At 36.8% G+C, this 13,760-nt stretch overlaps 1 protein-coding gene across 12 annotated transcripts in view; it reads left to right on the forward strand.

The window, feature by feature from the left end:
* PBRM1 (polybromo 1) overlaps positions 1-13,760 on the forward strand; it is a 62,512-nt gene that overhangs the window by 23,489 nt on the left and 25,263 nt on the right. For 9 of the 12 annotated variants that reach the window (XM_059823088.1, XM_059823092.1, XM_059823090.1 and 6 more), the window contains 7 exons: positions 3,367-3,508; positions 4,072-4,169; positions 7,291-7,567; positions 8,663-8,768; positions 10,063-10,705; positions 11,582-11,793; positions 12,916-13,101. In XM_059823088.1, coding sequence (XP_059679071.1) covers positions 3,367-3,508; positions 4,072-4,169; positions 7,291-7,567; positions 8,663-8,768; positions 10,063-10,705; positions 11,582-11,793; positions 12,916-13,101 — 1,664 coding nt within the window. Of the gene's footprint in view, positions 1-3,366; positions 3,509-4,071; positions 4,170-7,290; positions 7,568-8,662; positions 8,769-10,062; positions 10,706-11,581; positions 11,794-12,915; positions 13,110-13,760 lie in introns of all 12 variants that reach the window. The other 3 variants (XM_059823098.1, XM_059823094.1, XM_059823093.1) reach the window with 2 other exon arrangements.

A 13,760-nucleotide genomic window follows, 5' to 3' on the forward strand; every position in this document is an offset into this window, starting at 1 on the left:
CAGGATCAAGGTATGTTACTAATAATTAAATTTGATTTGTAGTATCATGCTGACAGTGTTACTTCATAGATTCTGAACTCGTATGTGATAAGGATATAGAGTTGTCTGTTGGCTTTAATATCTCAGAAGGATGGTCATTGAGTTTTTTAGTCAGTGTAATCCTAGACCATTGCACTTTTTTTTTTTTCCTTCCCCCCACCCCTATGCTGACATTAATGAATTTCTAAGTTGGGTACAGAACAACTCCGAATAAAGAGGAGTAGTACAAAGTGATAGTAGGGAGAAGCAATTTGAATTGAAGAAGTGGTACTTCAATTTAGATGTAGTCCTCTGGATTACTCTTTCAGAAATCGGAACCCAGACCTCATGCAGCAACGATCAAAATATGAACTTGCAATTCTGTAATTGTAATTTATTATATTAATTGGAAGACTAGAAACTTTTACAGTTTTTATTCTTCTTGCTGTCCTGTCTCTCAAAGCTTGTTTTAGTTCTCTGGAAGAAAGCAAATATGCCAGAGTTGCACAAGAATGTTTGTAAACTACATGCAACTAATATTTAAGCAAAATTTGAGCCAACAGTTGGAAAGCAGGAATGTTGCATGCACACTTGCTTACTTGCAAGAGGATGAACTGCAGAGCAGATTGTGAGAGGACTTGATCCCAGCTTGGTGGTTATGATTTCTGAAGCATGATTCCTTGTCCTCTAGCAGTTATCTTTATCAGTAAAAAGCATTGAGACATTTTAGACATTTGTCTTCAGTATTTAATATTCAAATCTAAGGCAGTTGTGGTGGTCTTCACTTTATTAGATCCTTAGTTAGAGTCTAATTCTGCAAATTGGTCAGTATGAGTTGTCACTTGGAAACAAATTATGCTGATGCCATCTACATACAAGGGGAGAAAAAAGTCTGTTGGTCAGCATTTCTGTCCCATGCTGCTCCTTAATTGATTTCTACACAGGACTTGCTTTTTGAATTTTATTATGTTCTTAATCTCTAAAGTAGTTTAGCTGACTTGGGTACCTTTTTCTAAGATGCACAACTGCCTTTAGATACTATATTTGTTTTCCATTAATCCTTTGAAAGTTTGAATGTATTTTATAAATATTTGTAATAACATCACTAAACAAGGAAATTACTGCTTGTTCACACACTTAGTTACCCTATGTGCCTTGACAAATTAGAATGTTCTTAAATAATTCTGTTTTGAAAAAATTAAAACTCACTTTTGATGTTTTTGATAAATATGAGCTTATTAGTTGGGTTTTTTGATGCAAGTTTTTTAAGCCTTTCTATTCTGTTTTTCTGAGTACTCTCTTAATGATATGTTAGCTTTTGTAACAAGTGCTTGTGTACTGAAGTCCTGTAATTGCTTGTCAATATTTTTGTTGGTCTACAAGAATTAATTACATACACTTTTACTCTATAGATTTGACTTTCTGTACCAGATAGTGTTCAGATTAGCTGGATAAGATGTAAGGTGACCTGTAGTGTTTGTTACCAGGCAGTGGCAAGGGCATGAAATAGACTCAGTGTTTACATCCTCTATATTTATGAGCATATGCATCATATGCTAGTGGTTTAGGGCAAAATAATCCTGGATTTAATGGGCTTTTTATTTTGTTTTTGACTTTTTTAATACCAGTCACATATTCCTTTACATATGCAAATAATTGTTGCTGGAGTTCTACAAGGTAGAAACGGAGGCTGACTTTGCCTTTTCATTATGGCAATTTAATTGGTACCCAAGCTGTTTTGCTTTTGGGGGTGGGGGTGTGTACGGTTTTTTTAATTATTATTATTGTTATTTGTATTTTTTACTAATCTAATAAAAATTATATTGGTAACTCTCCTTTTTTTGGAATGGCAGAAATGAGTGAAGCTGACAGGAAAACTTTTCGATTACCTGTTGCTTTGGTTGGAAATATTAAAAAGAATCTAAAAAATAATGCATAAAGGTTTGCAAGTTACTGATGTCTTAAAAAAGATACATGACCTAAAATGGTTCATTTTAAATGACAATGGCAACAAGTAATTTTCTCCACATCTTATATTTAGGATATTTGTCCAAAATTGTTTTTTGCTTTTCTGATAGTTGTTGAAGACATACTAGTTTTTCAGATCTGAAAGAAATGAAGAAGAAATATGCTACATTTCAGTAAGGCGCGTGCAGCTGCCATCTGGGCAATATGATGTTAGCTAGATGTTTCCTGCAAAATGTATTTCCATCACAACAGCTTTATAGGCACATGTGCACTTCTCAGTAGTTTTTCTAGCAGTTGCAGCTCTGTGCCACGTTTAATCCAACCATGACTTCCTCATCCTTGGCTGACCAGTGAAGAGTCCTGTTTAATGCAAGTTGAACATTGTTACTCTTTGCTGGTTCAGCTGTAAGGTCATGTTGGCAGGTAAGGTTTGGAACTAAAAGATAATATATTTATTTTGTGGTAGTGCTTATGCTCCATCAGGCAGGTTCGCATTCAGCTAGGTGCTGTAGAAACCAGACTAGGTTTAAAGGTGGTGAGCGGGTTAAATGTGGTGCGTAACCGGTGGATGTGACAGGCAAACAGGTCAGGAAGGAGGTGTGAAGGAGGATGACTGTGTTTTGCAGTTGTGATAGGGTTTGGGTTTTTTGTTGTTGTAGATTACAATTTTCTGTTGTGTTTAATGAGGTGTTGAAATCTTTAAAAAATTTGGCTAAAACTTTCACCACTTGTGCAAGGAAATACGAGAAAATACATCAAGTTATTGGCAAACTAAGTGCACTGATTCATCTGTTTAGCGTATGAAAAATGACTTTTTTTTTTTTCTTACATTAGTCCTTTTCTAACCGTTTTCATGTGAAGCACACTTCTACGGGTAACAACCAGGTGGTTTCAAGAGAAAGCGAAAATTGGAGGGGATTGGTATGAGAGGTGTCAGGCACTTTTGTTTCTCACTGAAGATGAGTGGAATTTATGTTGTGTAGGGAAGGCTGCGTTTGTGGCTGTGCGGAGCTAACCCATCACATTGACATCATACCGAAGCCCTACAGGTCATAGCTGAGGCATACTGGAGTAGTCTCAGCAGGTTGTGCTTCTGCCTCATCTGTGCAACATCTCATCCGAGTATGAAAACAGGGCTTCAGTCTGCACAACTTTCAAGAGGCCAGCTTTCAGAATTATTAAAATCATTCTTTAAGAGGAGATATGTTTGCCTAATATAGCTACCATTGGAAGATGCTACTGCATCATCAGAAAAAGAAAACACATTGCTGTAATTAGAGCTCTTCGGATATTGATTTATTGTGAAAATGAAGATGTTAAAGAACTGTTTTGCAATGTGTAACTTGAGAAATACCAATCAGATATTCCACTCTTTTGCAGAACCAAACTGAAGAACCATGAATATGAAACTTTAGATCAGTTGGAGGCTGATCTGAACTTGATGTTTGAAAATGCCAAGCGCTACAACGTTCCAAATTCTGCCATCTATAAAAGAGTACTGAAGATGCAGCAGGTTATGCAGGTATGTAGAGTAGAACAATCAAAAGGATATAACTTCACACGTGAATTTATTTCCCCAATGAATATTCTTCCTAAATAATTTTTAACTAGACCTGTATTTGCAGTAGTATTTTCTTGCTTAGGGGGAAGAGCACCACAGGGTGATTTTTCTTCAGCACATTTGCTGCTTTCTGTGATTTCTTTTGGTCACTTTTATTCCTTGCTATGACTCTTAACCCAATCAAGTTGTGAGAAAATTGATGTGGAGTTTTTTTAGGCTTTGCAGGTAACTGGAGGATGCTAAACCTCCACTTCAAAGTTCATGAAGTGTTCCAGCTAAGTCCTGCAGTCTGAAATGGCATCGTTTTCAAATTGTTTCCTCAAAAATTTTTCTGACAGTTAAAAAGGATTATGCTGCTATTTTATGTCAGCCAACTTTTATTGAATAAACCACTGGAAATACTTTGGTGGTTTAGTCTCAAAACCCATAGTTGCATCTTTGTGCATGTGATGTGTTCTGATGTTTAATATTGTTCTGGAAATGTCCAGCAGTGAGTTTGGCTTCAGGATTTCTTCCTTTTTCAGGCAAAGAAGAAGGAGCTTGCTAGGAGAGATGACATTGAGGATGGGGACAGTATGATTTCTTCTGCTACTTCTGATACTGGAAGCTCAAAAAGGAAAAGGTATGCACTTCTGTAGTTCCTGCAGATCATGACATTGCTACATCTTTTATTTTTAAAGAGAATATTGAGCCATGGTTTTTATCATTTGTGTAAGGATTTGTAGTTCTGAAACTTAACCTCATTAGGTGTTCTAATTAATTCAAAACTATTTGCTGACTTTATTTTCCTTTTTCGGCCTATTAGTTGGCAGTTGTCAATTTGAGTTCAGTAAGTGGCATGGACAATGTAGTTGCACTGAATTAGGTAATTTTGTCAGTGGATTTCAGGATTTTTATTTGTGGGTTGTTTGTGGTTTTGTTTGTTTTTTTTTTTTTTAGCCTGGTGTGTGGACTGTCTTCACCAGTTTTTAGCAATTACTGCTGCTTTTCTACTACTTCTCTGATATGTGACTATGTATGTAGTTTGGGTAGCAATTTCAGAATATAATTAAATTTAGCACTATAGTTGAATTAATTTTTTGAATGTTTATAGTATTACTCTACAAATATTTTTATTTGGTGAAGTCTCCTGGCATAAATATTTTCATTTTCCATGACCTGAACTCTGCTTGAGGAGTTTGCATCATTAATGTTAGAGGACTACTTCTCTCTTCCTTCTGAATTTGCACTCTTTGGTTACTTACCTGTCAGTGGCTGGGCCGAAGAGGGTCAAAACAAATAGATAAACTGAGTGTAATAGGTTGATTATTCTGGATACTGTAACATAAACAAAATTCACAAGTATTTAAAATATACTCTTTTAGTGAGCAATAATGATGGTTTATGGAAAGTATTCTTTAACAATGATAGCTGTTGTGTAATTAATATTAGTGATGTATTTCACGCCAACAAGTGATAGTTTCTCTAGTCTGCCTTGTGGTATCATTTGAAATAAGTTCCAAATTCTGATAATATTATTGCAATAGTAGCAACTGACAGTGTAAAACTGTAGTTCAGCATCTTTCTTTGGTGTTGCTTATGACCTTCAGATTCTGTTATTTTTAGTTCTTTGTTTTGTCAAAGTGACAGCAGTTGTGGGGGAATGAAATAGAGCATCAGCAAAGATTTACTTAAGAGCAATCAGTAAGTGCAACAATATAAACTCATAAAAAATCTGCAGACAGAAAATGTTAACATGGATTTAGGAGGTGGTACAGTCTAGGAATGCTAGGAAGAAGAGAAGTAACAGAATGGTAAGACAGACCACGGTACCAAATGAAGATCAGGAAGGGATAAATTGCAAAAATTGCTAGTTTTGTGATCTTCAGCTTCAAAGAGAACTACTAACCTAATCAAGCAAGTCAAACTGCCATCAGTGTCCTTTTAACCCTATGTTGCTTTTGATCACCTTGTGCAAGAGAGTACTGAAATGCTTAAAAGGAAAAAAAATCTGTCAGGCCTTGTCATCTAAGAACAGTAAAAGAGAAAAAGTTGTGTTCATAAGTAAGGGAAACCAAAATGATTTTATTTTTCTTCATGCCTGAAGAGAACCTGAAAATGCTTTTGATGTTGTCAGTTCAATACTTTTTATCAGTTTCACTTGCTGAATGAGGGGAAGTAAAAGAAGATTGTAAATGCTGCTGATAGCAGAAGTGAAGCGCTGAGAAGAATTCCAAAATGTTGCTGAGAAAGGAAACTAATAACCCAGGCAAAATTCATCCCATTGGGAAAATAATAGTGACACAGAAGAAAGTTGTTTGAATGTCCCTTTTTATCTATCAGATGCATGACCTGAATCTTGAGTATTGGCAGGCCTTTTACTGTTTCTGCTTTGGTTTTGCTTTACCTAATTTCATTTAACTAAATGTTACAACTTAGAAACATGTTAAAATGTGGAATTTGGAAGCATGTCTCTGTTCTGCATTGCTCATCTGCTAGTGTGAACCACTATCTAACAGTTTCTGGCAGTGAAGATAATGAAGAAAAAAGTTTTTAACGTATGGAAGATACCATTTGAATTTTCTCACATGTTGTGACATTAATTTTCATTAGTTATTTTGCTGACCTCACCAAGAAGCAAGAGATATCTGAGGCACAAGGCTGTGCTGAATTAGATATATTTTAAATGTAGGAGGAAAAGATCCAGATGATGGAAAATCTGTGATGCAGTTTGGTTTCTAGCAAGTTGTACGGTGATGTTTTGCACATTCTGCAAGTGAAGATAGTTGTTGTTGTCTTTACAGATAATATAGTCAGAGTTATGACTACCTGTAAGTCTTAGAGAGACTGCAATTGGAAGCTAGTTTAAAAGTGCTTTGTAGAGAGTGCATTTCTAAGAGTGCCATGGTATCTGAGCTGAGATTATACTTCATTAACATAAGCTTTCCTCTCCCTTACCTGAGTTGCCTATAGATCATGTGGTATATGTACAGGGAGCCACGCATAACTGTTTTCCTGATAAGCTGTGTCTTGGTTGTGCTGTCAGATTTCATGAGATAACCACAACAGCTACACATAGGATGACTCTCAAGTTTGTGGTGATAGCCTGTATGTGGCCGTTTTCTACCTGGGTTTGCAGTTTTGGTGAGCTTTATTGACTTGTAATTTCATTTGACTGTGGTCAACAGATATTTAAGCAATTCAGACCCTTCTTTCTGTTACATTCTTGATGTCCTTATTTTTCTTGTATCTGGTACTGGAGAAGATACAGAATTACTCTGAGATAAATAGCTCAAGTCTTTGATATTCTGTATTCAGCAGAGGTAGTCATGAAGATACTGGCTGAGGGGGGTTTCCCTGTTTGCACTAGATCTTGAGGTCTTGGATTCAGATGCTTAGTCCTGACCTGTTTTCTCTGCAGTTAGAAAATGCTTAGAGCTCCTTTTGACCTTTGCACTTTTGAAAACTAGTTATTTATTTTATTCTGTAGAACACTTAAGGTGAATGAGAAAAAAATTGTATCTTACGGTTGGATTCCTGTTTATTTAGCAGACTGCTGGTTATGATGCTGTCATTATTTGAAAATGGATCTATATTTCTAGTACACCGTCTTAATGTTGAAATTTTTGTGTGTGTGTTTAGGTGGTTGTGGTTGTTTTCTCATGGTAGAGGATAATGTCATTTTGCTGTTAGTGTTAGAAGTGGAGAAAAGAGCCCCTGACTTTTATTCTATTCCTTTTTGGTTTTTTTTCTTAACCTAACAGTAAAAAGAATATACGAAAGCAACGAATGAAGATCTTATACAATGCAGTTCTGGAAGCTCGAGAACCGGGCACAGGCAGACGGCTCTGTGATCTGTTTATGGTTAAGCCATCCAAAAAAGACTATCCAGACTATTATAAAATTATCTTGGAGCCAATGGACTTGAAAATGATAGAACACAACATCCGCAATGATAAGTACGCAGGGGAAGAAGCCATGATTGAAGACATGAAGCTCATGTTCCGAAATGCAAGGCATTATAATGAGGAAGGCTCCCAGGTACTGTTTTGATTCTGCAGTCACTTACCTCTCTGCTTCTTTGCAGACATATAAGTTACGTTAGGATGGTTTAGCTTTGACTATTACTTGCATTATTTATGATAATTGTTTATTGAACTAAAATAGAAATGTGACTTTTTCTTTCTGCTGGTGTTTTGAATTCTGTCTTCGTCTATAGTTGCATAAACATGAAATGCAACATGCTCCTTTGTGAAGGTTAGACTTATCTCCTGTTAGCTAAACTTGTTCCTTCACTACAAAGAATGTCAGCTGAATGTTTCCTAGTATGTTTTAAAAAAATAAGGTGGTTACTAAATGCTCATTATTCATCCTCAGTTAATCACATGAAGGTATTTGCACAGTGAACGTTCATCAACATGTGATTTGGAGCTCAGAACCTCTGAGAAGGGAGTCTTAGTTGGAAAGAAACCAGCTTTGTTTTCATGGAAGTGGGAGAGTGTGGGAGATCAGACTAGAAAACCTGACTTGTTTAGTCTAGCAAAAGGAGTCTGAAAGGAATATGCTTTTCACTTACAAATATATTGTAGGGTGTTTCTGTATTGTGATGTTTCTCAGCCAGCAAGCATGACGTTGTGGAACAGAGTGGTGGTAAGAAACCTCCAGCTATTTCTAATGAGGAGCTTGATCAGCTACAGTACAGGACTTTGTGATGAAGTTGCGTTCACCGGGGTTGCATTTGAAGACCCAGGAAGACTGTTCTAATCCTGTGTACCTTGATAGAATCGCAATAGTTCAAGAGGTCTTTCATTGCTTAGCAGAATGGTTTGATGAGGAAGTTGATAAGACAACTGCACCTTGCCGTTTTGTAGTCTTTGGAATAGAAATGCAGCTTAATTGGATAATTTATTCAAGATTTATATCTCCCTGATTTAGATGGTGTTCATCAGTTCTGCTTACCTGTCTATTAAAGGTGTACATTTGAGAAATAAGCCCTTCTTTTTAATTAAGTACTTAATTTTGCATTCAGCTTTTTCAAATTATCATTTAAATGTTTTTTGGGGGCTAGTTCTAAACTAGTCAAAACACAGTAAACCTTGTTTTGTTTTTTTTTTTGATTACTTTACTGATTAATAGGTATACAATGATGCCCATATGCTGGAAAAGATCCTTAAAGAAAAAAGGAAAGAACTGGGACCCCTAGCTGAAGATGATGATGTTGCATCCCCTAAACTAAAGCTCAGTAAGGCAACCTTGTACATTGCTATGTCTCATTTCAACACTTACGAAAACCCACCAATACAGATTAACAGATCTTCCTTTTAGAATAGAAGACATGATCTGCAAATTTACACTGACGTGCAAAGTAGAATTATATTTACAAAATCATTACGGCAATGGTGTGTTTATATGTGCATATAATAGACTGTAGTTGTTGCATATAGCGTTTTCTAAGAAAAGTAATTTAGAATGAAGAAAGAAAAATTAGGAGCGGTTGGAAGGACTGGCGTTTAGTCATGTAGTGTTATGCAAATGTTAGATGCTGCATTATGTGCTCAGTAACACTTCATTAGCACACTTAATGTGTGCTACTGGGATTGCTTACAAGTAAGGTGCTTCTCAAACCAACTAAAGATCTTAATTTCCCTGGTCAAACATCTGGGATTTCCATGGAATGATAAAAGAAATGTGAGCTTTATTTTGAAAATTATTGAAAACCATGAAAAAGTGAAACCATGAAGCGAAATTTCCAACAATGTCTGTTCCTAGAGCTGTTGCCCTTACAAACTAGATTTGCTACCACTCAAGTCTTATGTCCCCTTAATATGTGTTCAGAAGTTAGTAAACTGAGAAGGATAAAATTACACAGAAAGGCTTTAAGAAAATAACTGTACACAGCCCTCTTGAAAATAGAAATGGGCAGCTCTTAGGTAAGGTACAGGTAGTAGAGAATTCACAGGCAGAGACTATGCAGTGCAGTAACAGAGATCCTGAATTAATCAAAAAGCTAATCTGATTGATAAGGCCTCCCATGGAATTATCAATTTTACATTTTACCTGTAATAATCCTCTCTAATTTTGCATAAACCTGTCATAAAGGAATCTAACAATATTTAGAATGCTTGATTTTAGTGATAGCAAAAACCCTGCGATGACTGGATTTTTAACGGCTGTAGAGAGAAATTCCTGTAGAACTAGTAAGACCAAATGGGATTTAGAGGAATTATTAATAACATTAGGTAGGAAAAGATGTTTTCTATGCTTAAGTCTGAAGAGACCTTCACCAGGTGGACCGCCTAGGAATATATGATTCTGTGTTTGCGAAAAATAACATTTTCAAAAAAATATTCATACAATTATGAAAAATAAAGGGAGCTGCAACTTGGAATGGGGTCCATGTTGTGAGTCTTCTGCTTATACCATGAAGTGGTTCTTCAATAAGCAATTGTCCAATGGAAAGGAGATGGACAAAGAAGTGTGGAAGCTCTGGTTTTGTAATTATTTTTTTCTTTTTCCTTTCCTTTTTGTCTGCTTAGGTAGAAAAAGTGGCATTTCTCCTAAAAAATCAAAATACATGACTCCAATGCAACAGAAATTGAATGAGGTGTATGAAGCAGTTAAGAATTACACAGACAAACGAGGCAGGCGGCTGAGTGCCATCTTCTTGAGGCTGCCATCTCGGTCTGAACTTCCTGACTATTACGTAACCATTAAAAAGCCCGTTGACATGGAAAAGATCAGAAGTCATATGATGGCAAATAAATACCAGGATATTGATTCCATGGTAGAGGACTTTGTAATGATGTTCAATAACGCTTGCACATATAACGAGCCAGAATCTTTGATTTATAAAGATGCTCTGGTCCTGCATAAAGTTTTGCTTGAAACTCGAAGAGAAATAGAAGGAGATGAGGATTCTCACGTGCCCAATGTCACTTTGCTAATTCAGGAACTTATCCATAACCTTTTTGTATCTGTTATGAGCCACCAGGATGATGAGGGCAGATGCTACAGCGACTCCTTAGCTGAGATTCCTGCGATTGATCCCAACTTCCCAAATAAACCTCCTCTGACTTTTGATATTATCCGAAAAAACGTTGAAAATAATCGCTATAGAAGATTGGACTTGTTCCAGGAGAATATGTTCGATGTGCTGGAGAGGGCAAGGAGAATGAACAGGTGAGCAAAGCCATATTTTTCAGGTATCCTTTGTCTTATCATGTGAGTTTTGCATGTTAACGTTAGACAAAGGTTGAGGTTTTTTTAAGGTCTCTGCTTTCCTTGATATGGAAAGTTTAGTTTAGAAAACTAAATCTCAAAAGCTCTATCAGGTCTTCAGTGAGATGTATGCTTTCATTTAAAAATAAGGAAAAAGTTAGGTTTCTGTCATGAGGTAGTTTTGATGTTAATCTTCCAAAGGCACACCTCATGAAAACCAGGTTTGTGCTAACTTTCAAATTGACAAAATGAAGAGGAGGAGCTGTTCGCTAACTGCTTGACTAGTGGATTACTCTTTTGGAGCAATCACATTTGTGTGAGTTATGGTAATATTGTGCAAGAACAATGAACACTTGCAACTTCTTGCAGTGTTTTACTAGAATTAGAGTACTTGGGGATGTGCAGGTGAGATCTTGACTCTGAAGGAGAGGAGGTAAAAAACGATGTTAAAATGTCTACTAACAAGAGTACGGGTAATCAAAATAAGTCGGTTTTTTAAATAATAATATTATTAAGTTTTCAGAAGTTAACAGATTGTAGAGGTCCAGTGGCAAGTAGTTTTGGTCTCAATCAGTTACCTTTTGATTTTTCTAGTCTTTCAGGACTGGTATATACAAAAATACTGTTTTAGGTAAACTATAATACAAACTGACAGCAGAGTAGCAGGTGGAGCATGACTTGCCAGTGTCTGCTGCTGCTTGTTATGAGTAAGCACAGAAATCTATTGGTAGAGTGTAGTTTTATCAGTAAGTGTGCTGATTGATGGGTATGTGTTTAGGATCCTGTTTGACTCTGCACAAACTATGCTTCTGCCCTGTTGTATGTATGTTTGTACAGGACTGATTCAGAGATTTACGAGGATGCGGTCGAACTTCAGCAGTTCTTTATTAAAATTCGAGATGAACTTTGTAAGAATGGAGAGATTCTTCTGTCACCTGCTCTCAGCTATACCACCAAGCATCTTCACAACGATGTAGAAAAGGAAAAGAAGGAAAAGCTGCCCAAAGAAATAGAGGAGGATAAGCTCAAAAGAGAGGAGGAGAAGAGAGGTAGCTACTTTCTTTTCATTAATTTTAAATGTATTAATTGAAAAATGTACCTATGCGTATGAGGTGAGCTTTGCTGTTGCCGCAGCTTTGCGTACTGAAAGGACCTTAATAGTCTGGTTGTCCACCAAGGGTCTTCTATTTTATTTTGATCCTTATCAGCCATGCCAGATGGCTTTAAGAAAGACATGTAGGTAGATACTAACCTTATGTAAACTCTTTAATCGGAACATGTTGGGCTACCAGTAGTCTTATTTCAAGGATATTATAAAAGAAAAAAATAGTTTTTTACTATAGCTTTCTGCTGATAATAAACTTAGCAATGACTGTTCCAATTGACATTTTAGTCATTTCCTTTTTGACAAATACTGGTTCCTTGATGTGCTGATGGTGTTGTCTATGATCATGCTTTTAACACTGCTAAAGAAATGGTGTTTAAGTAAGCCTTTTGTGTGTCTTACTTGGCTACTGTGAGTGTGAAGAGGAATGGGCTTGCACTATTTTGTAGGGCAAGAAACCTACTGTGAAGGGCCTTTGTGTTTCACAGTTCCTGGCTGTTACTGTCCATATAATCATTGTGGAGCATGTCTAGGGGAATGAACAAAGCTTTAATTGCTCTTCCCCACAGATGGGAGCAGAGCTGTTAGCTCTTTGTCCTTGAATTGTCTTTCTAACATGGTTCATCTTCCCACATAGCAGTAATGTCAGCAGCAGTAAAGTCTGGTTGCTCCAACTAGGCTCAATATTATAAGGGGACAACAGCTGTGATGTCCTTTTTCTGTCTTCCTTTGAGAGGTAAAAATACCAAAGAAATTAAAACCTGCCTTTCTGAAGGCTTCTGAGCTCAGTGCTGTCATTGAGTTCCTCTTCACTCACTGGGAGGGCTCAATAAAATTCAGCTGAAGAAGGGAAACCCAACCTTCAGCAGCACCAGTAGCAGAAAGGCTAGCAGCACAAAACACACTTAAACCCTTCCTTCACGCTTGAAGTCAGTGACAGAGGGATGCATCAGGTATCACATGGCACTTCAGCACTCAGCAAAGGGTGAGGACATTCGTATCAGCAATCTTGGCTAATGTGGAAATGTGGCGTTACTAACATCTATTTTTCCCTTCTTGAAATAAGAAGCTGAAAAGAGTGAAGATTCTTCTGGATCAGCTGGGCTGTCAAGCTTGCATCGGACCTACAGCCAGGATTGCAGCTTCAAGAACAGCATGTACCATGTAGGAGACTATGTGTATGTGGAGCCTGCTGAAGCCAACCTGCAACCTCACATAGTCTGTATTGAGAGGTTGTGGGAAGATTCAGCTGGTAAGGATGTCTTTGCTATGGTAAAACAGTATGGTGACACTTCTTATTACTATTTAAAACTTCCAATTTGAGCTTTTTCTGTGTAGATGTTATTTAGTTTATTTGCAGGAGTATGTGTGGGCTGGTATTTTTCTTGTTTCTGAGTTGCTTCATTCCAAAGAATATTACAAATATAAAGTTCTTGGATCAGTACGCGCTTTTTTGTTGTTCATCTCTACCTACCCTCAAATTGTAAGCATCCCAGAGAAGAAGCTCTTCTAAGTGGGATGGGCTCCTTGTAATTTAGGCACAGAAGAACACATGGGGCTTTTCTGTGCTGAGAAATCTGAACCAAAGTTGGGCATGTTTAACTGCAAATGTTCCACAGAACAACTCAGTTTCAGAACTTGCCTTTGTTGAATTTCAGAATTGAGCTGAATTATGCATTTCCTAGGCCAAATCAAGCTGTAACAAGTACTATTTTGTTTTTTGTCATCAGTGATACCTTCTTGTCCTGTTTTAAAACAGTTTACAGAATCACAGAAAAAAGACGTGCAAGATCATCAAGTCCAACCATACTCTCAGTATGAATGACTACATGGCTATTTGATTAATCAACCAATCTATAGTTGTTTTTTTTCTTGCTCATGCAGTAGAGAATATATCATTTTACATCTTTT

This window comes from Gavia stellata, chromosome 12, assembly GCF_030936135.1.
Source record: "Gavia stellata isolate bGavSte3 chromosome 12, bGavSte3.hap2, whole genome shotgun sequence".
In the NCBI taxonomy this organism is placed as follows: domain Eukaryota; kingdom Metazoa; phylum Chordata; class Aves; order Gaviiformes; family Gaviidae; genus Gavia; species Gavia stellata.